Source organism: Erpetoichthys calabaricus, chromosome 2, assembly GCF_900747795.2.
Source record: "Erpetoichthys calabaricus chromosome 2, fErpCal1.3, whole genome shotgun sequence".
Lineage (NCBI taxonomy): Eukaryota > Metazoa > Chordata > Cladistia > Polypteriformes > Polypteridae > Erpetoichthys > Erpetoichthys calabaricus.
In genome coordinates this window covers 35044087-35063457 of record NC_041395.2, presented here as the reverse complement: position 1 = coordinate 35063457, position 19371 = coordinate 35044087, and the positions used below count along the sequence as shown (strand labels likewise).

Genomic DNA, 19371 nt, shown 5'->3' with positions numbered 1-19371 from the left:
AACTAAAGCAAAGTCAATTCTTCCTTATCAGCTGTCATTCTTAAAATTCTAATGTCTCTTTCCCTTTCCAGACAAAGTTGTCCTTTTACTCGCTTCTGTTCAATCTATCTCATGATCATCATGCCTTTTCTCTTCATAGATTGGAATACATGACCCCCATTACTATGTATAGTGCCCCCAACAAATACCTCTATAGATTGACATCATTCTCCTCTTTCTTGTTAATGCCAACTCAGAACTCCCTACAATTCGTAATTTGTTTAGTTCATATAAAGCTGTCTTAGGATATAAAATTTACTGATATAAATTCACCCTTCTTCCCTGGAGGTTCGCCACTGGGCTTATACTGTCTAATCAATTTGGAGTTGAATCAGTCCTCCTCAAGTCTACCAGCATGATTTACCAACAGAATTAATTTGGTTTCCTTTTACATTCACTAAATGTGTTTCTCATTTTCACCTTGCTCTGTTTTTGTTCTTGGTACTTTGACTATATATACAGTACATATATTTTATTCCAAACGAAGGAAAGTCTGTAGGGCTATAGCATAAAACAAAAAAGTTGACCTGGCTAATCACCCTAGACCTCCATGTGAATGAAGCTAAAGATTCTTTGCCTCAAGATAAAAGTTATGAACAAACTGTGAATTAAAAGACTGTTGTGTTTTAATACTTATGGAAACCTGGAAACCTATTCAGAAAGGAATACTGAATAATCTTATGCAGCAGTATGTCTTACCTACTTTTCATTCAACTGCTGCCTTTATGTATTCATGTGCAGTAAGTACGACTAGCTGTTGTTCACTTGATTTGGAACTTTTATTGATAAAATAGTTCTCCATCTATCTTTGCAGAGAGTTTGCTTTAATTTTAAATGCCCTTATTTACTTTCCTCCAGATACTATTATTAAACAGGTACTGAAACTACAGTACAGAATATTAGCAAGTAAGCATTTGAGCATCAATTAAAATTACCCATGGTGATAATACCTTAAAATAAACTTTTCATTAGTGCACTTATAACTTCATCAAGATGTTTCTGCTTGACTAGAGGATAGATAATTTTGCATCATGTGTGGTTAAACAAATATTACACTGGTCTGAATGAGGGTGTAAGTGTACTTTCTTTTTCATGTAACTGTGCGTGTTTGTATATACACTACTGGTCAAAAGTTTGGAATCACCCAGAAATTTTCTTACTTTTCATAAGATAATGATATTTTTTTTTTGTTTATCAAATTACCATTAAATTGATTTCAAAATATAGTCAAGACATTTCTAGTGTTTTTAATGGCTATTACTGCTTGAGATGACTGATTTTTAGTTTATTATTCACATTTCACTGCAAAGCCCCATTTTAAGTTTCCATTCTTTTAGTGTCCCAGTGGTCAATTTCCATAGCCTATCCATTACTAGTTATGTTTAAATGATAACTGGTTAATAGAGGCACCTTTGTAATTGCATTAACACTGCTGAAACCTGTTATTGTGTTCAATAAAGCAAGTACATTGCTTTTCTTTGAGTTTCAAGGAACTGGCATTACTAAAGTTAAGTTCTGTATTTCAGAATGGCCAAATGAAACAGCATTATCAAGAAACATATTTATCTGTTGTTTTCTGCATGATGAAGGTTTTTCCATGTGACAGATTGAGAAGAAAATCCAGATTTTATACAAAGTTGTCTATTATTGTCTTAAGAGTAAAGGGCAAACTGGACTAAACCAGGAAAGAGAAAGAAAGAGAAGGCCAAAATGCACAACTACATAATAGGATAAGGGCATCAGAGAGTGCATCTTGAGAAACAAATGCCTTACAAATCTTTAGTTGGCCTTTTCTTAAATACACACTAGATAGGTAGATAGAACTCAGCGTGTCTGGCAAAATACCAGTGTCATATGCAACAGTAAAAAGATGACTTTGGGATGCTGGATTTAGAGGCAGAGTTTCAAAAAAAAGGCCATATGTGAAACTGGCAAACAAAAAAGAAAAGGCTAACATGGGCAAAAGAACAGAGATATTGGATAGATGATGTCTGGAAAACTGTATTATAGTCAGCATCCTGGTATAATCTTTACTCTGTTGCAGATGGGACTAGTATTTAGTGTGTTTTTAAGGAAGAATTCAACTGAGGACCAGTAATGCATTTATTCGTCACACTACATATTCTTGATGTTTTTATCCTCTTATGCAGTTGTACATCTGAGTCTTTCCCTTCTTTTTCTATCCTAGATTGATCCAGTTGCCTTCTGCCCTCCATGATATGTTTATAGAGAAAGCTGTTTCATTTTGGCTATTTTTGAACCCAGAGTTCAACTTTAGGAATGCTAGTACCTTGTAACCCAAATGAATGGAGTAACAGGTTTTTAATGGTGCTAATGCTATTACACAGGTTCTGTAATAACCAGTTAAAATGACTAATAAAGGGTAAGCTTAGAGAGTTGACCATTAGGACCCTGAAGGAATGTGTGCCGAAAATGGGGCTTTGCAGTCATATGTGAATAAATAATAAATTAAAAATCAGTCATTTTAAACTGTAACAACCATTACCAACACTAAAAATGTCTTGGCCATATTTTTAAGTTAAATTAATGGTATCTTGATAAAAAAGGTGTAATTTTTTATCAAAAACATGACAATTTATACGTGATTATCTTAATCTTATGGATCAGTGATAAAATACTAAATAGCCACATAACATTTCATATGAATTATGTCATGTATTTTTTTTTAATATAGTTCCATCTGCTGTGCACAAGGGAGCTGTCAAAATATGTTCCTTCTCTCCATCGGGAGAAATAATGTTGTCAGGAAACAGCACTGGGGAACTGTTTGTGTGGCACCACAACTCTTTAGTTCAGAGGTTGCAGGTAAGAAAGTTTTTTGTTTTTTTTTTTAATTGAATATCTTATACTAGACATAACTACATAAATACGGATATAAGAAATTTCACAAACGAGAGGAAACCATTTAATCCATCAAGCAAGTTTGTTTAGCTAATACCTATGCTGCCCCACTATATTTAAAACCACAACAAATGTTTCATTTAACTTTGAATTCACATCAGATAAGCCCACTCTGCATCATTTTAAAATTCACCCTTCTGAATGTTTTTAAGGTTGGTAGTTCAAATCCTTCTTTGAATGCATTTCTATGGTTCTGAGCTAGTCACTTAAGGTAACACTGCTTTATTTGTAAAAAAAAGTTTATCTATCTATCTATCTATCTATCTATCTATCTATCTATCTATCTATCTATCTATCTATCTATCTATCTATCTATCTATCTATCTATCTATCTATCTATCTATCTATCTATCTATCTATCTGAATATATATTTATACCTATAAACTCTGTTAATTGAGGCAGAGATTTCTTATCAGTCGCCAAGGCAACAACAGGTTTGCAGCCTTGCCAAGTAAGCACTTGTTGGCCAGTGGTTGATGTGAGGAACAATGTAACAGGCCATTGACCTAGCTCCATCACTGCTTGTTTGCAGTGCCTGTGTGTATTAAAGTGGTAGCTCTCGTCTGAGTAAAAACCCTGACTGTTCCTGTTTTGATTGGAAAAAAGTTGGTTTTCTTGATGCCTTTGGAGTCCGTGTCTCCCCTTTGGTACAAGACAGTGACACATGCTTTGCTTCGCTCGCCCACCCCCAGGTTTGGTTAACCGGATATACAATTTAAAGAGATTGTTATTTTCATGGGAATTGTTACATACTCTTTTGATTCTATGTTGCATCGTTTCTCCGTGATCATAAATATACACCTGACCGAATTGTGGTTTCTTCGAAATTAAACTTGTCGTAACTTTAATTGTTGCGGGACCACAGATTCTCATAGCGTATGGTCCATTATTCTGTAAATCTACGTTTTGAGCATTGAAAGATGCGAACGTGAAAAGATTATTGTAGACTCAGATATTTTGCCTGTAGTGTTTGTGAATTTAATTTTCACCAAACAACAAATCTTTTAATTCTCGCAGATACACCTCTTCATTGGAAGGCAACACTACTTTTTCCTGATGGCAACATGAATTATACAATCTACAAGTCTCCAACTTAAACTTTAAAGCCTTATAATATCTACATACTTCTGACATATAACCCATGTCCATATATTCGATCTCTTTTTGCTGTTCCGTTATTTCACTGAGTAATAATTTCCGTTTGTTTGTGCTGATGCGATCTTTACTTTCTTTTTTTTTTGATATTTTCGAATTTTGCTACTTTCATATTCTTTAACTTGCTCTGCATGTGTATCACGGCAACGTTTTTTTGAGCCTTTCAAATTCAACTGCTTTTATAATCTGTAACCTGCTCTGCATGTGTATCGTGCCAGCGTTTTTTTGATGTCTTTATGAAGTTTTTTATTTCTGACCCCGATTGGACCTTCTCGGAAAGACACATTAACATCCCGCGAGAACAGCCAATTTAAAACAAGGCAAAAAAGAATGCAAAATAGAACAATAATACTCTTTGTGCAAGTTGCACATGTGTGTGTACACTTGTGTATGTGTTTGGGTGTGTGTGCATGTGTTTGTGTGCATACATGTGTGTCCGCTCATGTGTGTGTGTGTGCTCACGCATGCATCCATGTGTGTTCTTTTTTGCATTCTTTTTTGCCTTCTATTCTCTCCGACGCATTTGGGTCTCTTTTCGACACGCTGCTCTTTCTTCTTCGCTTAGTCGTTGACGTGCCATCTAGAATGTATACAATTTTTAATCGCTGAGAGCACATGAAGTGTGTCTGCCAAAAGCTTTCCAACAACTAAGAGGTTAGATGTCCGTGATCTTGTTTTAAATTGGTTGTTCTCGCGGGACTTCAAAGTGTCTTTCCGAGAAGGTCATGTCTTGACCCAAGATTTTTTAATATAATAGATACATATCTCTATCTATCTATATATATATATATATCTTATACAGTATATCTCATACTTCTATATCTATTCCATATTTATATTTAAAAAAAAAACCCTCTCAAAACTCAATAAAAGTCAAAAATCAGTCCAAAACAGGTGCAAAATGCACATAAAATCAACACCAATGTATACTGTAAAATACTACTTTTGTGACAGCCATATTTTTTGAACATTACTGATTTATATTTTTAAAAATAACGCATAACTTAAACTAATGTAAAGTCAACTGCATAAAAGATAAAACAAACATTGATTCCAAATTGATTTTTTTGAAGGTCAATGCCTAATGTACACTTTACAAGTCATTTTCTGTGTACAGATCACAATTTAGATGCTTACAGGTAAGCAGCATAACAAGCGCTTCTGAAAGCAACTTTTCTATGCCCATTAGGTCTCAGTATTTTTCAGGGAATGAGATGTTACAATGAGCAGAATCCAATCCCTGAAAGACCATCTAATAAGCACAAACCAACCAGAGTGTAATGGGTTTTTCAGGTATCTTTTCACCCATCCTCACTGAAATGTCTGTATTTTTAAATTAAAACATAGTATTGTGTGCGGGGTGTACAATTACTTAGTTATAACTTGAAGGATATAAATGAAAGTGTAGTTTAATAAAATGGATGCTTTACATCCCTGCTTTTTCATTTTTTTTAACCTGCTTGTTTTGCACAATAGTGTGAACACTGTGATGTAAAAGACTGTACAAGTAAGAGATAATCCAGTGCAGTTTTTGGTGTTAGTCGCTTGTTGGTAATCTTTTAAAAATTTGCTTTGCTTTCAGATTTAAAAAAAATAATAATAAAGCAGCAACATCAAAAAAAGAGTACTACCAAATCAGTAGATAGAAATAATAATTTCTTGAAAAAATAACATTTGTTTTTTTTTAGTTATCAGTGCTTAATGAAATTGTGAAGTTCACAGGCTCACCATTATTTTACATTGTAGGTGAGCAAGTGCCCAGTGAATGCTGTTATATTTCAGTCTGAGTCAAAGTTTACTGTAGCGTGTTCTGACTATACTGTTTCTGTATGGAACATTAACCACTGTCCTCCAAATAACTCCATATCGTAAGTATAAAAGTGTACTTTTAATTATTACACACATAGGTTCTTTGAATAAGATTATTGAAATTAGTGTTTTTGTTGGGTTTTCTCATGGAAAGTGTGTGGTACATTGGGTTATAATCAACATTCTTAATATTTATTCTTATTTAATAAAGTGATCCAGGAATATCACAAATATGCCATTTTCATATTTATGTCCTGAATCTGCACAGACATTTAAGTTAAAGATTAAATTTATTACATTACAGAGGTGATTGTATTATGGTTTACAATTCCAGCCTTATACTGCTGTCTTATGTTTAGCAAAGTAATTGTCGTAGTTCTTGCTGAAATAAGTACATTCTTTTGATAGCTTAAAGAATAATGTTAAAGTTTTGTATGAAGTAATTTAAAATAAATTTGATTATGCAATTTTGTTAAGAATTAAAATGTATTAAGCAGGTCAGTGTTGGGGAAAATGCTAAATAATATTTTGGTTTCAAATGTTTACTTTTTAATTATGTACCCAAATATAAAAATGTGCTTCATTAAACCAATCCTGAACACAAAAATCTGCAATTTTTACTATTTATAATTTTTCAGGATTTTTTTTTTGTTCTTCTTCAAGGGTAAACCTAGTGACATCTACAAGAGTCAGCTCATCAGTGATTTGTCTTACCCAAGGCCCAAAACTGCTTGGTGGCTGTGCTGACGGAAGTATTGTATCCCTTCCTGACCAAGAGAAATGCACTACTGAGTAATAATATTTTCACTTTCATTTTTTTTTTTGCTATTATTTTTATTACTAGTGGGCTGTGCCCCCTACTCATTTGGCTCACACACCCCACAATCCCCATCCCCAGGGGCGCGCTTCATGCTAGCCTCTTTGCGTCTCTGCCGTTCACGCTGTGAACCCTAGTTGAACGCACACTAAGGAAATGCGGATGGATCAGCTGCTGGCTAGCTGCTACCTAGCTGCGTGAACTGCATGTTATGCTGCACGTCTATAATTTAAAAGCCTGTACAACAGCTGCTGCTGTGTCACGATGCGGGTTTGACCCCATGCTACCATCTTCTGTCTGGGAGCCCTTGAACCCTGCAACATCAGTAATGTTACTGATTAGCTCGCAGTGAGGCACAACAATGGAGCAAGGGGATGGTATAAAAAGTACAAAGTGCATTTATTTAAAACTACAATCAAAAAGAAACAGTGTTCAAATAAATAAAGTGCAGTGTCTTCCAAAAAAGTCTTCATTAAATAAATAATCCATAAAACAAAAGTAAAGAGTGGAGGTTAAAATCCATTAGAAAAAATCTTTAAAACAACGAGGTTAAAATCCATATTACTAACCGAGAATGCTAAACCGGATGATGGACGCAGGCACATCCGGCAATGGGCCGTAGCTGCAAAAAGACGTACTGCGCAGGCGCAAAAAGAGTCCGCGAGGGTCGGCTGAGGAGCCGAGAAAGGCGGATAGAAGAGGGCGAGAGAGGCGGATGAGGGGCCGCGAGAGGCGGACAAGACCACAGAAAAAAGGAGTGAGCACAGGAAAAATTGAGAAATGAGGCGCAAAGAGCACCGAAAAAAGGAAACGGCACATAAAAAAGTATTCAAACGCAAGCAAAGCACGAAACACATTGCACACGAAACTAGACCCCAAAAAAAAAAAAAAAAAAAAAAAAAGAGGCTCGCGCACAACAGCAAGGCACCCCCCCCCCCCCCCCCCCCTACAGGCACCGGACGGGACACACACCAAGAGGGGGATTCAACAAGCCCATGGAACACAAAAAAAAGAACACAAAACCACCCCACAGACCCTTCAAGCAAGGGACGGGACACACACAAAGAGGGAGATTCAACAAGACACAGGAACACAAAAAGAAAGAAGACGCTCGCGCGACAACAATCCTCAACCCCCCCCATACACATCCATAAGAAGTGACACCCAAAGCCACATATTCTAAAGTGAACATCAACACCTTCACACTAGACAGCATAGGTGTCAGCATTGGTGGATCTCCTTACAATAAAGCACTATTAACTGTTCAACTACAGAAAAAGAAACATATTAACAGTGACTGCGATCCTTCTTATTACTTATCCATATTTCGCATGCTGAGAAAGAAACAAGTCATGAATACACGGTCACGGGTACAAAACGAAAAGGAAAGGATAACAGGAACAAACACACGAAAACGAAAGAAACAACAAAATAGACGGCTATGCAGCATAGGTGGATCTCATTACAATAAGGCACTATTAACCGTTCAACCGCAGAAAAGGCTCCATATTAACAGTGAGTGCAATACTCCTTATTACTTATCCATATTTCTAAAAGAAAAAATGTCTCGACTCCAAAAACGCAAAGCTCAACTAAAGCTTCTAACTAACGATGTACCTAAAAGTAAAAACTTTATGAACTGCATTAGATCCTACAATGGTTCATTTGCTTTTGCATATACCGGAGTAAATATCAGGCCACCAAAAGGCAATGGCCCATACTACTTTCGCATATGTGCACAAATACTGCATCGCATTGGAACAGTGCACCCTGAAACAAATCAACAACGCAAATATGCACAAATCGGTATCCACTATGAACATTAACGGTGGCACTGCACGTGACATCCGTCTTGAAAAAATGTTGTTTATTGATGAATGTTCAATGGCATGAAGTCACTTACTCAACACCATTCATAAACTTCTACAAACGTTTATGAATAATAATATTCGATTTGAAGGAAAGGTACTTTTATGAGGAGGAGATTTTAGACAGTGATTAGCTATTCTTCCAGATGCCATGCACTCAGCTATTGTTCAGTGCACCTTAAAATACGCAGACAATTGGCATTGCTTTCAAAAGATACAGTTAGTAAAAAAGATACGATGTCCAGAACCAGATCATAACAATTGCTTATTACAACTGAGAGATGGTACACTCACCAATACAGCTGGACTTCAGGCACATATTATTACAATTCCTCAAGCCTTTATCTGCGACAACTTAGTTACAGAGACATTTGGAACAGCAATCTCATTAGACCAAATGCCCCTTTTAACACAACGCACTATATTATGTCCAAAAAATATTAATATGGAAAACATTAATACCCAAGTCATTCCATTACTTCCTGGAAAGACACAACTCTTTCTAAGCTCTGACAAACTTGACTCTGATCACAACAATAACCATCTTAAATGACCTTACAAGTTCTGAGCTGGAATTACCTTTTACACTTAAACGGCGTGTACAAAGAAATTTTCAAATAAACCGTAACACTGTGCCACACACTTCATTGTTTGCTTTCTATTTGCATCATCTACACCGTCACACTATTCTATATCTCATTCATACATCACGCTCTTTGTCATTCCCAACACCAGGGGTTGGCGAGCGAAGCGAGCAGGGGGCGGAGCCCCCTAGTAATGCAGAAAGCAGTCTTTTAAAACAAAACAAGCCTGGTGTCTCCTTTTCTCTGGCGGCTCCCCTGCTTCTTCCATCTGGGCTTCTCAACAGGGGAGTCACCCTACATGCAGCTGACCTTCTCTCTGCTTGCTTCAGCTGATTGGATTGCCTCACCGACCCCTGGCTCCGGTAGGCTCCTCCAGACAGCGACTTGGGTTCCACAGCAACCAGGGTGCCCACGCTGAGGAATATACACCCCAAGTCCTGACTCCCACTGCCTTATGCGGAGAGTCATTTGCCTTCTGGTCACTCCCGCTCTTCACTATAACTCAGCGGGAGCGACCACTACGACTACTCCCGGGTGTCAGCCCAACTTCACTCGCTCTCTCTGTCTCTCCACTGCTTCCTGCCTTCTCCTGCGACCTCTGCTTCTTTCAGTCTTTCTTCTTCCTTCTTTTTTTTTCTTTAGCCTACTCGCGCTTCTATTTATGAAGGGGAACGTGGTAGTCGCGGCAATCAGCAGCTCCTGGGAACAATTACGGATGTGGACCGTTTCTCACCTGTGCACTTAGGTGAGAAACGCCCACATCACGAACTCCTCAGGAACCACTTTGGCCACACACCACCACTCTCCCTCGCTAAGCCACGAGCGCGGTGATTATTTATTTTAAAACTGGCCTTAGAACGGGAGCTGTGGACCCGCTATACCACATGCTGTCATGCTGCGTGATCTGCATGTCACGCTGCGCATCGATCATTTAAAAGCCTGTACAGCAGCTGCCCTTTTGTCTCACTTACTTGTCTCGAAGGACGTTAAAGTGTCTCCAAGTAATTGTTTGTAAGTAAGGCGTGGCCTGCAGGAAGTCTTGCGGGACTTCAAAGTGTTTCTTCGAGATGATCGCATCTCGACCCAAGATTTTTTTATATAATAGATAGATTATTAATTATTATGTGATCTTTTTGGAAATTTGGATGGAAGTTACCAGATAATGGTTTTTAAACCAGTCATTTCTGTCTCTGGATTAAGGACTTCTAAATAAGCCTGCACTATGTGCATTTCTTTTCTAACTGTATTTTGTGTCTTTGGTGTTTCTCTTAAGTAGCTTTCTAATATATATTTTTTATTTTATGGACATTTTAAATGCAGCCTAGCAAAGAGGTGGAAATATAATTTCTTTCAAAGAAGGCATTTGCTTTTGACATTTTTACCTGAGCTCTTTTAGTGTAAGTTAATTGCTATTTCAAATTTGTTTAAAAAAATAGTCTGACACTGACTGGTACATTAGACACTTATTAGTGAGTGACCACTTAAGAACCAGTGTCTGACAATTAATATGTGGCTAAGATCTGTTAAATTTAGCAGTGTGGTTCAGTCTAAATTCACAGTGAAGAAAGCAAGAAGTAAAAGTAAGCATAAAGTTCAGTTACAAACTAAAATGAACATTTAATTTAGCATCTGGTTGCACTAAAACATGGTCAAAGCTGCCTTCAATTGAATGTTTAGTGTTTTATTTAAAGTGTTTGTGTGTAGAAAATTTTTTAAAAAGTCTAAATGTATTAAACAAAAGAGCAAAAAATAATGTTGACCACAAACAATTTTTAATACAAATACAGAACAAGGTTTTCAATGCAGTATAATGTTAAGCACTAAGATTTTTTTTTCTTTCCCTAAAAGCTGGAATGATGCTCCTTATATTATTGGGTTCCTACGAAAAACTGAGAAGAAGATCTTGATTGCTGTACAATATGACAAAGACCTCGTTCTTAAATTCATAGTAAGTGCCACTTTCAGACTTTCCTAATTTTTTCCATATTTTGAAAAGGGGAAGCATTGACTTCAAAGGTTTGAAAAGGTGTGATGCAGTATATGTTTGTAAAGTACAAACAGGCACCATGTGTAAAGAATTTGAAGTTGAAGAATCAGATGAACTTCAATGCTATCAAAAATGTAAAAATATTGTTTGACCCTGATTTGATTTTTTTTAGTAGTGGTGAAATTAATACATTGTTAATTATAAACCAATGACAACAAATTTTTTCAGCAATTATTTCATTTGGAAGGTATATCTGATATTGCAAAGTTTCTAATTTGACTCTGATTTTGATTAAAAAAAAACAAAAACACAGTAGTATCACAATACTTTTAAAGCTATAATGGTTATATCGATCTTTTATAAAATAATTAATATTTTAAGCAAAATTTTATTATACTTCTTTTAAATTCTTTTATTTTCCTTCAAGTCAAAAAGGTTAATTTCAGTTAATTGAAATCAAAAAGTTAATTTCAGATATGATAAGACTGATCCACATAGGATGACGTCACCAGTATAGTAACCAAGAGGTCTGTGCTAAGGCTGTTGCTTTTTGTCATTTGAATCGATCCTATCGGGAGCAGCTGAAAGAAGAAGAATAATATTGATTCTGACAGACTGTTTACTTATTGCAGATGGTACCACTGTTTGATGGATCACAAACTCTAATGATGCAGTAAAAACAAAAGTGCTGAATATCCTTTAGAAATTTTTAAACCTTTACAAATCCCTCTTCAAAGCAGTTTTATGTAGACAGGTGCAAAGTGTTGTACAGAAAGTTTTTAAAAACAAAATGAATTGTAAACATAAGATGGTTGTCACAAACCAATGCAAATAATTTTGGGGGTTATGTTGACATAGCATTGTTCTCCTCCAGGCAACATATATTTAATTTTTTTTACCACATTATAAAAACTATTAAGTAGAAATTAAGGGACGTTGTGCTAATGATACAGCATCAGGAGTGCCATGTGCGTTTCTGATCACAGTAGCACAAAACAGATATTAGAGTACCCAGATCTGTAATAAGAAAGACAGAGCTGCTGTGCAGAAAAAGACTGAGTGAAGTGTATCCATGGACTAAAGGGACATGGCCTACTAGGACAAGAAAAGTAGCTAAACTACTTCAATTATTACTATTCAATTTTATGTGAGTACTGTGGCAAGCAGCTGGGGGCGGTACCCAGCCGGGACACCTGGGAAGACCGGGAGAGGGACTACGCCTCCTCTGGACCATGATAGGGCAGCCACCCTGGTTGGTGTGGGGGCAACGGAATGGAGCATGGAAACTCAACCCTATAGGGGCACCGCCCAAACGCCTGGAAAGCCCTGGATGTCAGCACTTCCGCCAAACCCAGGGGTGCTGAGGGAAGGAAAACCAGGGACACCTGAAGTGCTTCCAGGTGCTCGTGCGGCACTTCCGCCACACCAGGAAGTGCCGCCAGAAGCTCATCAGGAGGCACCTGCAGCACATCCGGGTGAACATAAAAGGGGCCGCCTCCCTCCATTTGTTAGCTCGGAGGAGAGGAGTGGAGACGGCAGAGAAAAGGCTTGGACATTGAGAGGCCCGGACTTGAGGGTGCTTGGTGCAGGGGCACTGGGTTTGTGCAGTGTTGTAAATAGTTTGGAAAATGTACAATAAACGTGTGTGTGGTTGTAAACCATCGGTGTCTGCCTGTCTGTGTCCGGGCTGCTCTCCACAGTACATAACCCATATGTTAAAAAAATTTTCACAAGGGTAAGTAAATTTAATCCAAATAAATATTTAATCACATGTTTAGATATATGTGAAAATGATGGCAAAACACTTTTTGATAGAGAACAGTACTGTACTTCTTTATGTAATAATTGTGGTAATCTGTAACAAATAATTGAGCAGTGTATAGTTGAAGCAGAAAATACCTGGGTAAGATATTGGGACAACTTGACTATTAGCTGAGCAGATGAGAGTGATGGACTGAATGACCATCTGGTATTTATAAAATTGTTTACATTTTCTAAGAAACTAAGTTGGTAAGCATCTCTCAACAGATTTTGAATTCTCTTAACATAAACCTAAATGAAGATTATTAGCAGGTGTGATAAGCTGCCCGGACACAGACAGACGGACACCATATTCAAGTCCGTCACACGTTTATTGCACATTATATTTACAATGTCCAAGTGCACCAACCCAGTGCCAAAGCACCAATCTCCCCCAAAGTCCAGGCTCTCACACTCTCTGCCTGCTCGTCAGGCCGCCTCCTCTCTCCTGCCTCCAAAACCTTGTCCACTCCTCACCCGACTCCAGTCCTTCTTTGCAGGGAGGCGGCCCCTTTTATAAGTGCCCGGATGGGCTTCAGGTGATCCCCGACACTCCCTAGACACTCCCTTGTGGGGCGGAAGTGCCGGCTGTGTTCCCGGAAGCCCTCCGGGTGTTCCCAAACTTCTTCCCCCCAGTACTTCCTGGTGTGGCGGAAGTGTTGGGGTTCCGGGTCCTTCAGGCATGGGGGCGCCCCCTGGCGGAGACCACGGGCCCCTACAGGGTTGGGCTTCCAAGCCCTGCACCCGTGGCCCTTAAAGGAACCAGGGCGGCCGCCCCCTCGTGGTCCGAAGGAGGAATGAGCCCTCCTCCTGTCCTCCTGGGCGTCCCGGCAGATGTAATCTTTACCACCAAAACATACACACACTGCCAAACGTGTTATTTTTTCCCCTTCAAAAGAGACCTTATCCTTTGCTTATAATTAGTGCAAAAAAGGTTTCAAAGTATGCTGGGTTTTCACTCACTATTAAAATATTTTGCAGATCTCTTGGTACTGCCTGGTCTTGAAGCTACCCTTTAATTACACGAAATAACAAGAAAAGGATCACCTTAGTTTTAAAATAAAATTGCAAAAAGACATACCTACAAAATACACATCCTCCCAAAATTATTTTGTCAGTGTGAATTTTACTAATTCGTAGAACCCTTCATTCACCATCCTAATCCCTGTACTGTGGTCCTGATAACAAATACTAGAAGTGTATCAAAACTTGAGCTAGGTGTTCACCTGCAGCACACACTAATGCTGGAGATGTCCAGATTTTTTCTCCAACTGGTTTGCCATCTCCCAATCATAGCTATTGGCAAATAATTTGACTTGCATTTGCCAAAAAAAAAAATTCTAAATGCATACTTGTTTTTCTATAATTTGGTTGTTTATTAGTACTTTCAGCATTTTTTGTCTCAGCATTATAAACAAGAATGAATTGTATAAACTGAGGAAGAAAAAACATTATTAACTATAATAAGTATTTAACTCACAAATACCAAGGACTGTATTTTGTATTAATCATGCTGCAGAGAGCTATATGATTTTTACTTCTATATGATTTGTTCTTCATTTAGGTAGAAAAAGAATTAAGCTTGTGCACAGTTTAAGGGACTAACCTGCATTCTTTTACGAGAAAATCCTGACCTCTTAATACTAACAGAACACCCCGTGATATTATAAATCAATGTGAAAGTTTCTGAATTCCTGCTAAAAGTTATTTGAGCCTATTTCTTAAAACTGTGAGTGCTCTGATAACCTCTTTATCTGAAAGAAGCAATGTACACATTCCAATTCAGGGAATAGTAAGCTATTATAATTTCTGTATAACCTCAAATTGAACTGCCATGTATATTTTTTTTTAATACATGAAGAAGGTATGTAGAGAGAGGCCCCAAGTTAGACTGCGGACTTTCTGTTCTGACCAGCCAGTGGCACTGAGCTGGGGGGAGGGGGAGCAGTAGTCTCTTTAACTCGCCAAGAATAAAGAAGTTGCTTTTTATTTTAAAATGGTGTTTTTGTCTCTCGTTGTTAATCGACTTCAGGGTCCACAATATGCAAATAACTCTGGCATCCCCTGAAATTCTATTAACTGCAGTTTTCTTTTCTTCTCCCACATTGTCAACTGACCACGTGCCTATTTTTATGTTAATCGGACTTTATATTGCCCTTGTTTTGTTTATGTAAATCACTTGAGATTTATTTCACTTTCACTATTTGTTTAACTTTATATCTCTGTTTACCTATATAATTTTTTCTTAGTATATAAATTAAGTTTTATCATGTTATAGTTTTTCAATATATGCAATATATACTTGATTTTCTTAAATATTGTCATTTTCAGTCTTTTAACCCCTTGAAGCTCTGCAATATTAACAAAAGCAAGGAGATGATTTCCACAGGAGGACAATTTTGGATTACATGCGTCGCATCATTTAAAGGTATATCTTTATCAAAATTTACATTGTGAATAGTTTTTAAACTTTTGGTGGGTAGAATTTAAGCCCTAACCCGACATGATATTGTTGCCATCAATCTTAAAAGACTGTGCCTGATTAGTAAAGCAGTCTTCATTTTCAAGTGTTGCTCAAAGAACCAGCTACCACAGGAACCTGATACCTGAGTTGCAGTTCTATAATATTGCAATTTTTAAAAAAATATGGTGCATTGATATTCAAGTCTGCAATATATTGCAACGTGTTATTGTTTGAGTGAAGTTAAAGTTGAAACCCTTTAATTTAATATTTTTTGCTGCTGGAGTATGTGAATTTCCCCCTGGGATTAATAAAGTGTCTGTCTATCTATCTATCTATCTATCTATCTATCTATCTATCTATCTATCTATCTATCTATCTATCTATCTATCTATCTATCTATCTATCTATCTATCTATCTATATACAGGCAAACATGTTAATCTGTTACATCTATATCCACTTAAACATTTTTTTAGTTGTTTCAATAGATTATTTAGGTATCTACTGTCTCCACGCTTATGCCGAAAATAAGTAACACACATCAACACATAATCTAAAATTGGCTCATGTTGAATCATTGGACTGCGATGGGCAGGCACGCTGTTAAGAGATTGTTCATGCCTTATGCCCAATGCCTGTGTTTGCTGGGATAAGCCTCACCTTCCCCACAACCCTGCTAAATGATAAAGCAGGTTTAGATGCTGCTATGAAGGGCATGTAATCCATTATTCTGCTATAAATTAAGTTTCATATTCTGTGCATGCAAAAAAATTCTAAATGCTGTCCAGTTTTCGACTACTAATAAAAGTTCTTTATTAATTAACTTCTCCACACTCCCTTAGATTATATTAGTTTGTGACTATTTAAAGTTATATAAAATAGAGGAATCTCTTCATTTCTATTGTTTGTCCCACACTAGCACTGGGGCTGCTTCTTTCAATGCCTTCCTCCACTTCATCTGATCTAGGGCGTCTTCAGTGTCGACATCAATCTGTCTCATGTCCTCCTTGATTCTGTCAAGCCATTGCTTTTTGGGTCTTCCACTTGGTTGCTGCCATCTGAACTGAGTCGAAAGGCGATCTTGGCCACTGTCACTCCTTCTCTATGCAGGACATGTTCATATCACCTCAATCGAGCCTTTTGCATCTTCTCAGGTGATTGGTGCCATTCCCATTCTTTTTCTAATGTCTATGTTCATGACATGATCCCACCTCGTAAGTCCAAGAGACCATCGGAGCATCTTCATCTCCATCATATGTAGCGCCTGTTCTTGTTGTGCGGTGGCCAGCCAACATTTAATACCGTTGAGGTTCACTGGTTGAACACTTATGCTTTGATGTAATTAGGAATCCATCGATCGCACAGGACGTCCCTTACTAAATGCCACTTGAAACACGCTGTGGCAACACTTGGGTGTCAGGGAGGGTGCTACCTTGGGCGCTTACATGGTCTTGTTCAGGTTGTGGCTGTCCACTCGTATTGTTTGCTGTCTCTACTGGCTGCTTTCAAGGTATTCTGTCTTCCTGAGGTTTAGTCACAGACTGTTTTCATCTCGTCTTTCCACCGTTGCATCTGCTTCTTAATGGTAAGTCCTGTTTCCTCCATGATCATGACATCATCCATGTTCAGCAATGTCCGTGGTACTAGGACCTGGATATCTGCCATAACTGTATCCATATATTCGATGAAGAGCAGAGATAGAGAAATTTAACAAAATTAACTTTACAGTTTTGAAATATCTCTCTACTTTTTAATAATAAAATATTGTATTTTAATTGTATTATTTTTTTTATTTTGATGTGGAGTATGATGAAGAAGTACAGCACAGAGAACCTGAAGTGTTTCCTGTTAGTTCACTGTTTCAGTAGAATTTGCACATTTACTTCTCTGTCAGAACATTTTTTTTTCGAAGAACTCTAGTTTTTAGCATATGGAAGGAAACATGCAGCTTAGGGTAATTAATAACTGTATGTTGTCTCTACATGAATGTTTGTTAGTGTGTAAGTAAATGGCATCTTCTTCCAGGCAATGAAGCTCAAAGTGATGACAAACTGGATCACCCTGTCATAAAACAACAACATGAAGTTCTTGTCTACTTTAAATAATCAGAGTTTACAGATTAGAAATAAGCACAGATTGCCTTTAGAGTATATGTTTTTTGTTAAGATTATCTAGGTGAGCTCTTAAGTATTTAAATGTAGTTATTATTTTCAATTCCTCCTCCAGAACAATGCCCAGTAAACATACAGATTTCTGTCTCTTTATTTCTAATATTATTTCTTTGGACTTTTTGACATTCAGAGTCAAAAATTGCATCATTTTACTAAACAACCCATTTGGCTGAGGTAAGGGCTTTTTATCTCAGTCAGATATGTGTCCTATAAGCATGGTCTCATCAGCATATTTGAAAATAGAGCAGTGGTCATTGTTCTGTCCTAGGTCACTTGTCCATCCATCCATCCATTGTCTCCCGCTTATCCGAGGTCGGGTCGCGGGGGCAGCAGCTTGAGCAGAGATGCCCAGACTTCCCTCTCCCCGGCCACTTCTTCTAGCTCTTCCGGGAGAATCCCAAGGCGTTCCCAGGCCAATCGAGAGACATAGTCCCTCCAGCGTGTCCTGGGTCTTCCCCGGGGCCTCCTCCCGGTTAGACGTGCCCGGAACACCTCACCAGGGAGGCGTCCAGGAGGCATCCTGATCAGATGCCCGAGCCACCTCATCTGACTCCTCTCGATGCGGAGGAGCAGTGGCTCTACTCTGAGCCCCTCCCAGATGACTGAGCTTCTCACCCTATCTTTAAGGGAAAGCCCAGACACATTGCGGAAGAAACACATTTCAGCCGCTTGTATTCGCGATCTCGTTCTTTCGGTCACTACCCATAGCTCATGACCATAGGTGAGGGTAGGAACATAGATCGACTGGTAAATTGAGAGCTTCGCCTTGCGGCTCAGCTCCTTTTTCACCACGACAGACCGATGCAGAGCCCACATTACTGCGGATGCCGCACCGATCCGCCTGTCGATCTCACGCTCCATTCTTCCCTCACTCGTGAACAAGACCCCGAGATACTTGAACTCCTCCACTTGGGGCAGGATCTCGCTACCAACCCTGAGAGGGCACTCCACCCTTTTCCGGCTGAGGACCATGGTCTCGGATTTGGAGGTGCTGATTCTCATCCCAGCCGCTTCACACTCGGCTGCGAACCGATCCAGAGAGAGCTGAAGATCACGGCCTGATGAAGCAAACAGGACAACATCATCTGCAAAAAGCAGTGACCCAATCCTGAGCCCACCAAACCGGACCCCCTCAACGCCTTGGCTGCGCCTAGAAATTCTGTCCATAAAAGTTATGAACAGAATCGGTGACAAAGGGCAGCCCTGGCGGAGTCCAACTCTCACTGGAAACGGGTTCGACTTACTGCCGGCAATGCGGACCAAGCTCTGGCACCGATCGTACAGGGAACGAACAGCCCTTATCAGGGGGGCCGGTACCCCATACTCTCGGAGTACCCCCCACAGGATTCCCTGAGGGACACGGTCGAATGCCTTTTCCAAGTCCACAAAACACATGTAGACTGGTTGGGCAAACTCCCATGCACCCTCCAGGACCCTGCTAAGGGTATAGAGCTGGTCCACTGTTCCGCGACCAAGACGAAAACCACACTGTTCCTCCTGAATCCGAGGCTCGACTATCCGACGGACACTCCTCTCCAGGACCCCTGAATAGACTTTTCCAGGGAGGCTGAGGAGTGTGATCCCTCTGTAGTTGGAACACACCCTCCGATCCCCCTTCTTAAAGAGAGGGACCACCACCCCGGTCTGCCAATTTACAGTGTAAATAGCAATGGTGATAAAACACAAACTTGGAAAGACCCTGTATTTGAGTAAATGACTTTTGAAAAAGATTCTTGTACTTTGACTGTATATGAA

At 38.7% G+C, this 19371-nt stretch overlaps 1 protein-coding gene across 1 annotated transcript in view; it reads left to right on the top strand.

The window, feature by feature from the left end:
* The window catches only part of LOC114645749 (telomerase-associated protein 1), a 168993-nt gene that overhangs the window by 138787 nt on the left and 10835 nt on the right, over positions 1-19371 (top strand). Inside the window, exons 48-52 of the mRNA XM_051923152.1 lie at positions 2735-2865; positions 5864-5985; positions 6590-6718; positions 11044-11143; positions 15314-15410. Of these exons, the coding sequence (XP_051779112.1) occupies positions 2735-2865; positions 5864-5985; positions 6590-6718; positions 11044-11143; positions 15314-15410 (579 nt within the window). The remainder of the gene's footprint in view (positions 1-2734; positions 2866-5863; positions 5986-6589; positions 6719-11043; positions 11144-15313; positions 15411-19371) is intronic.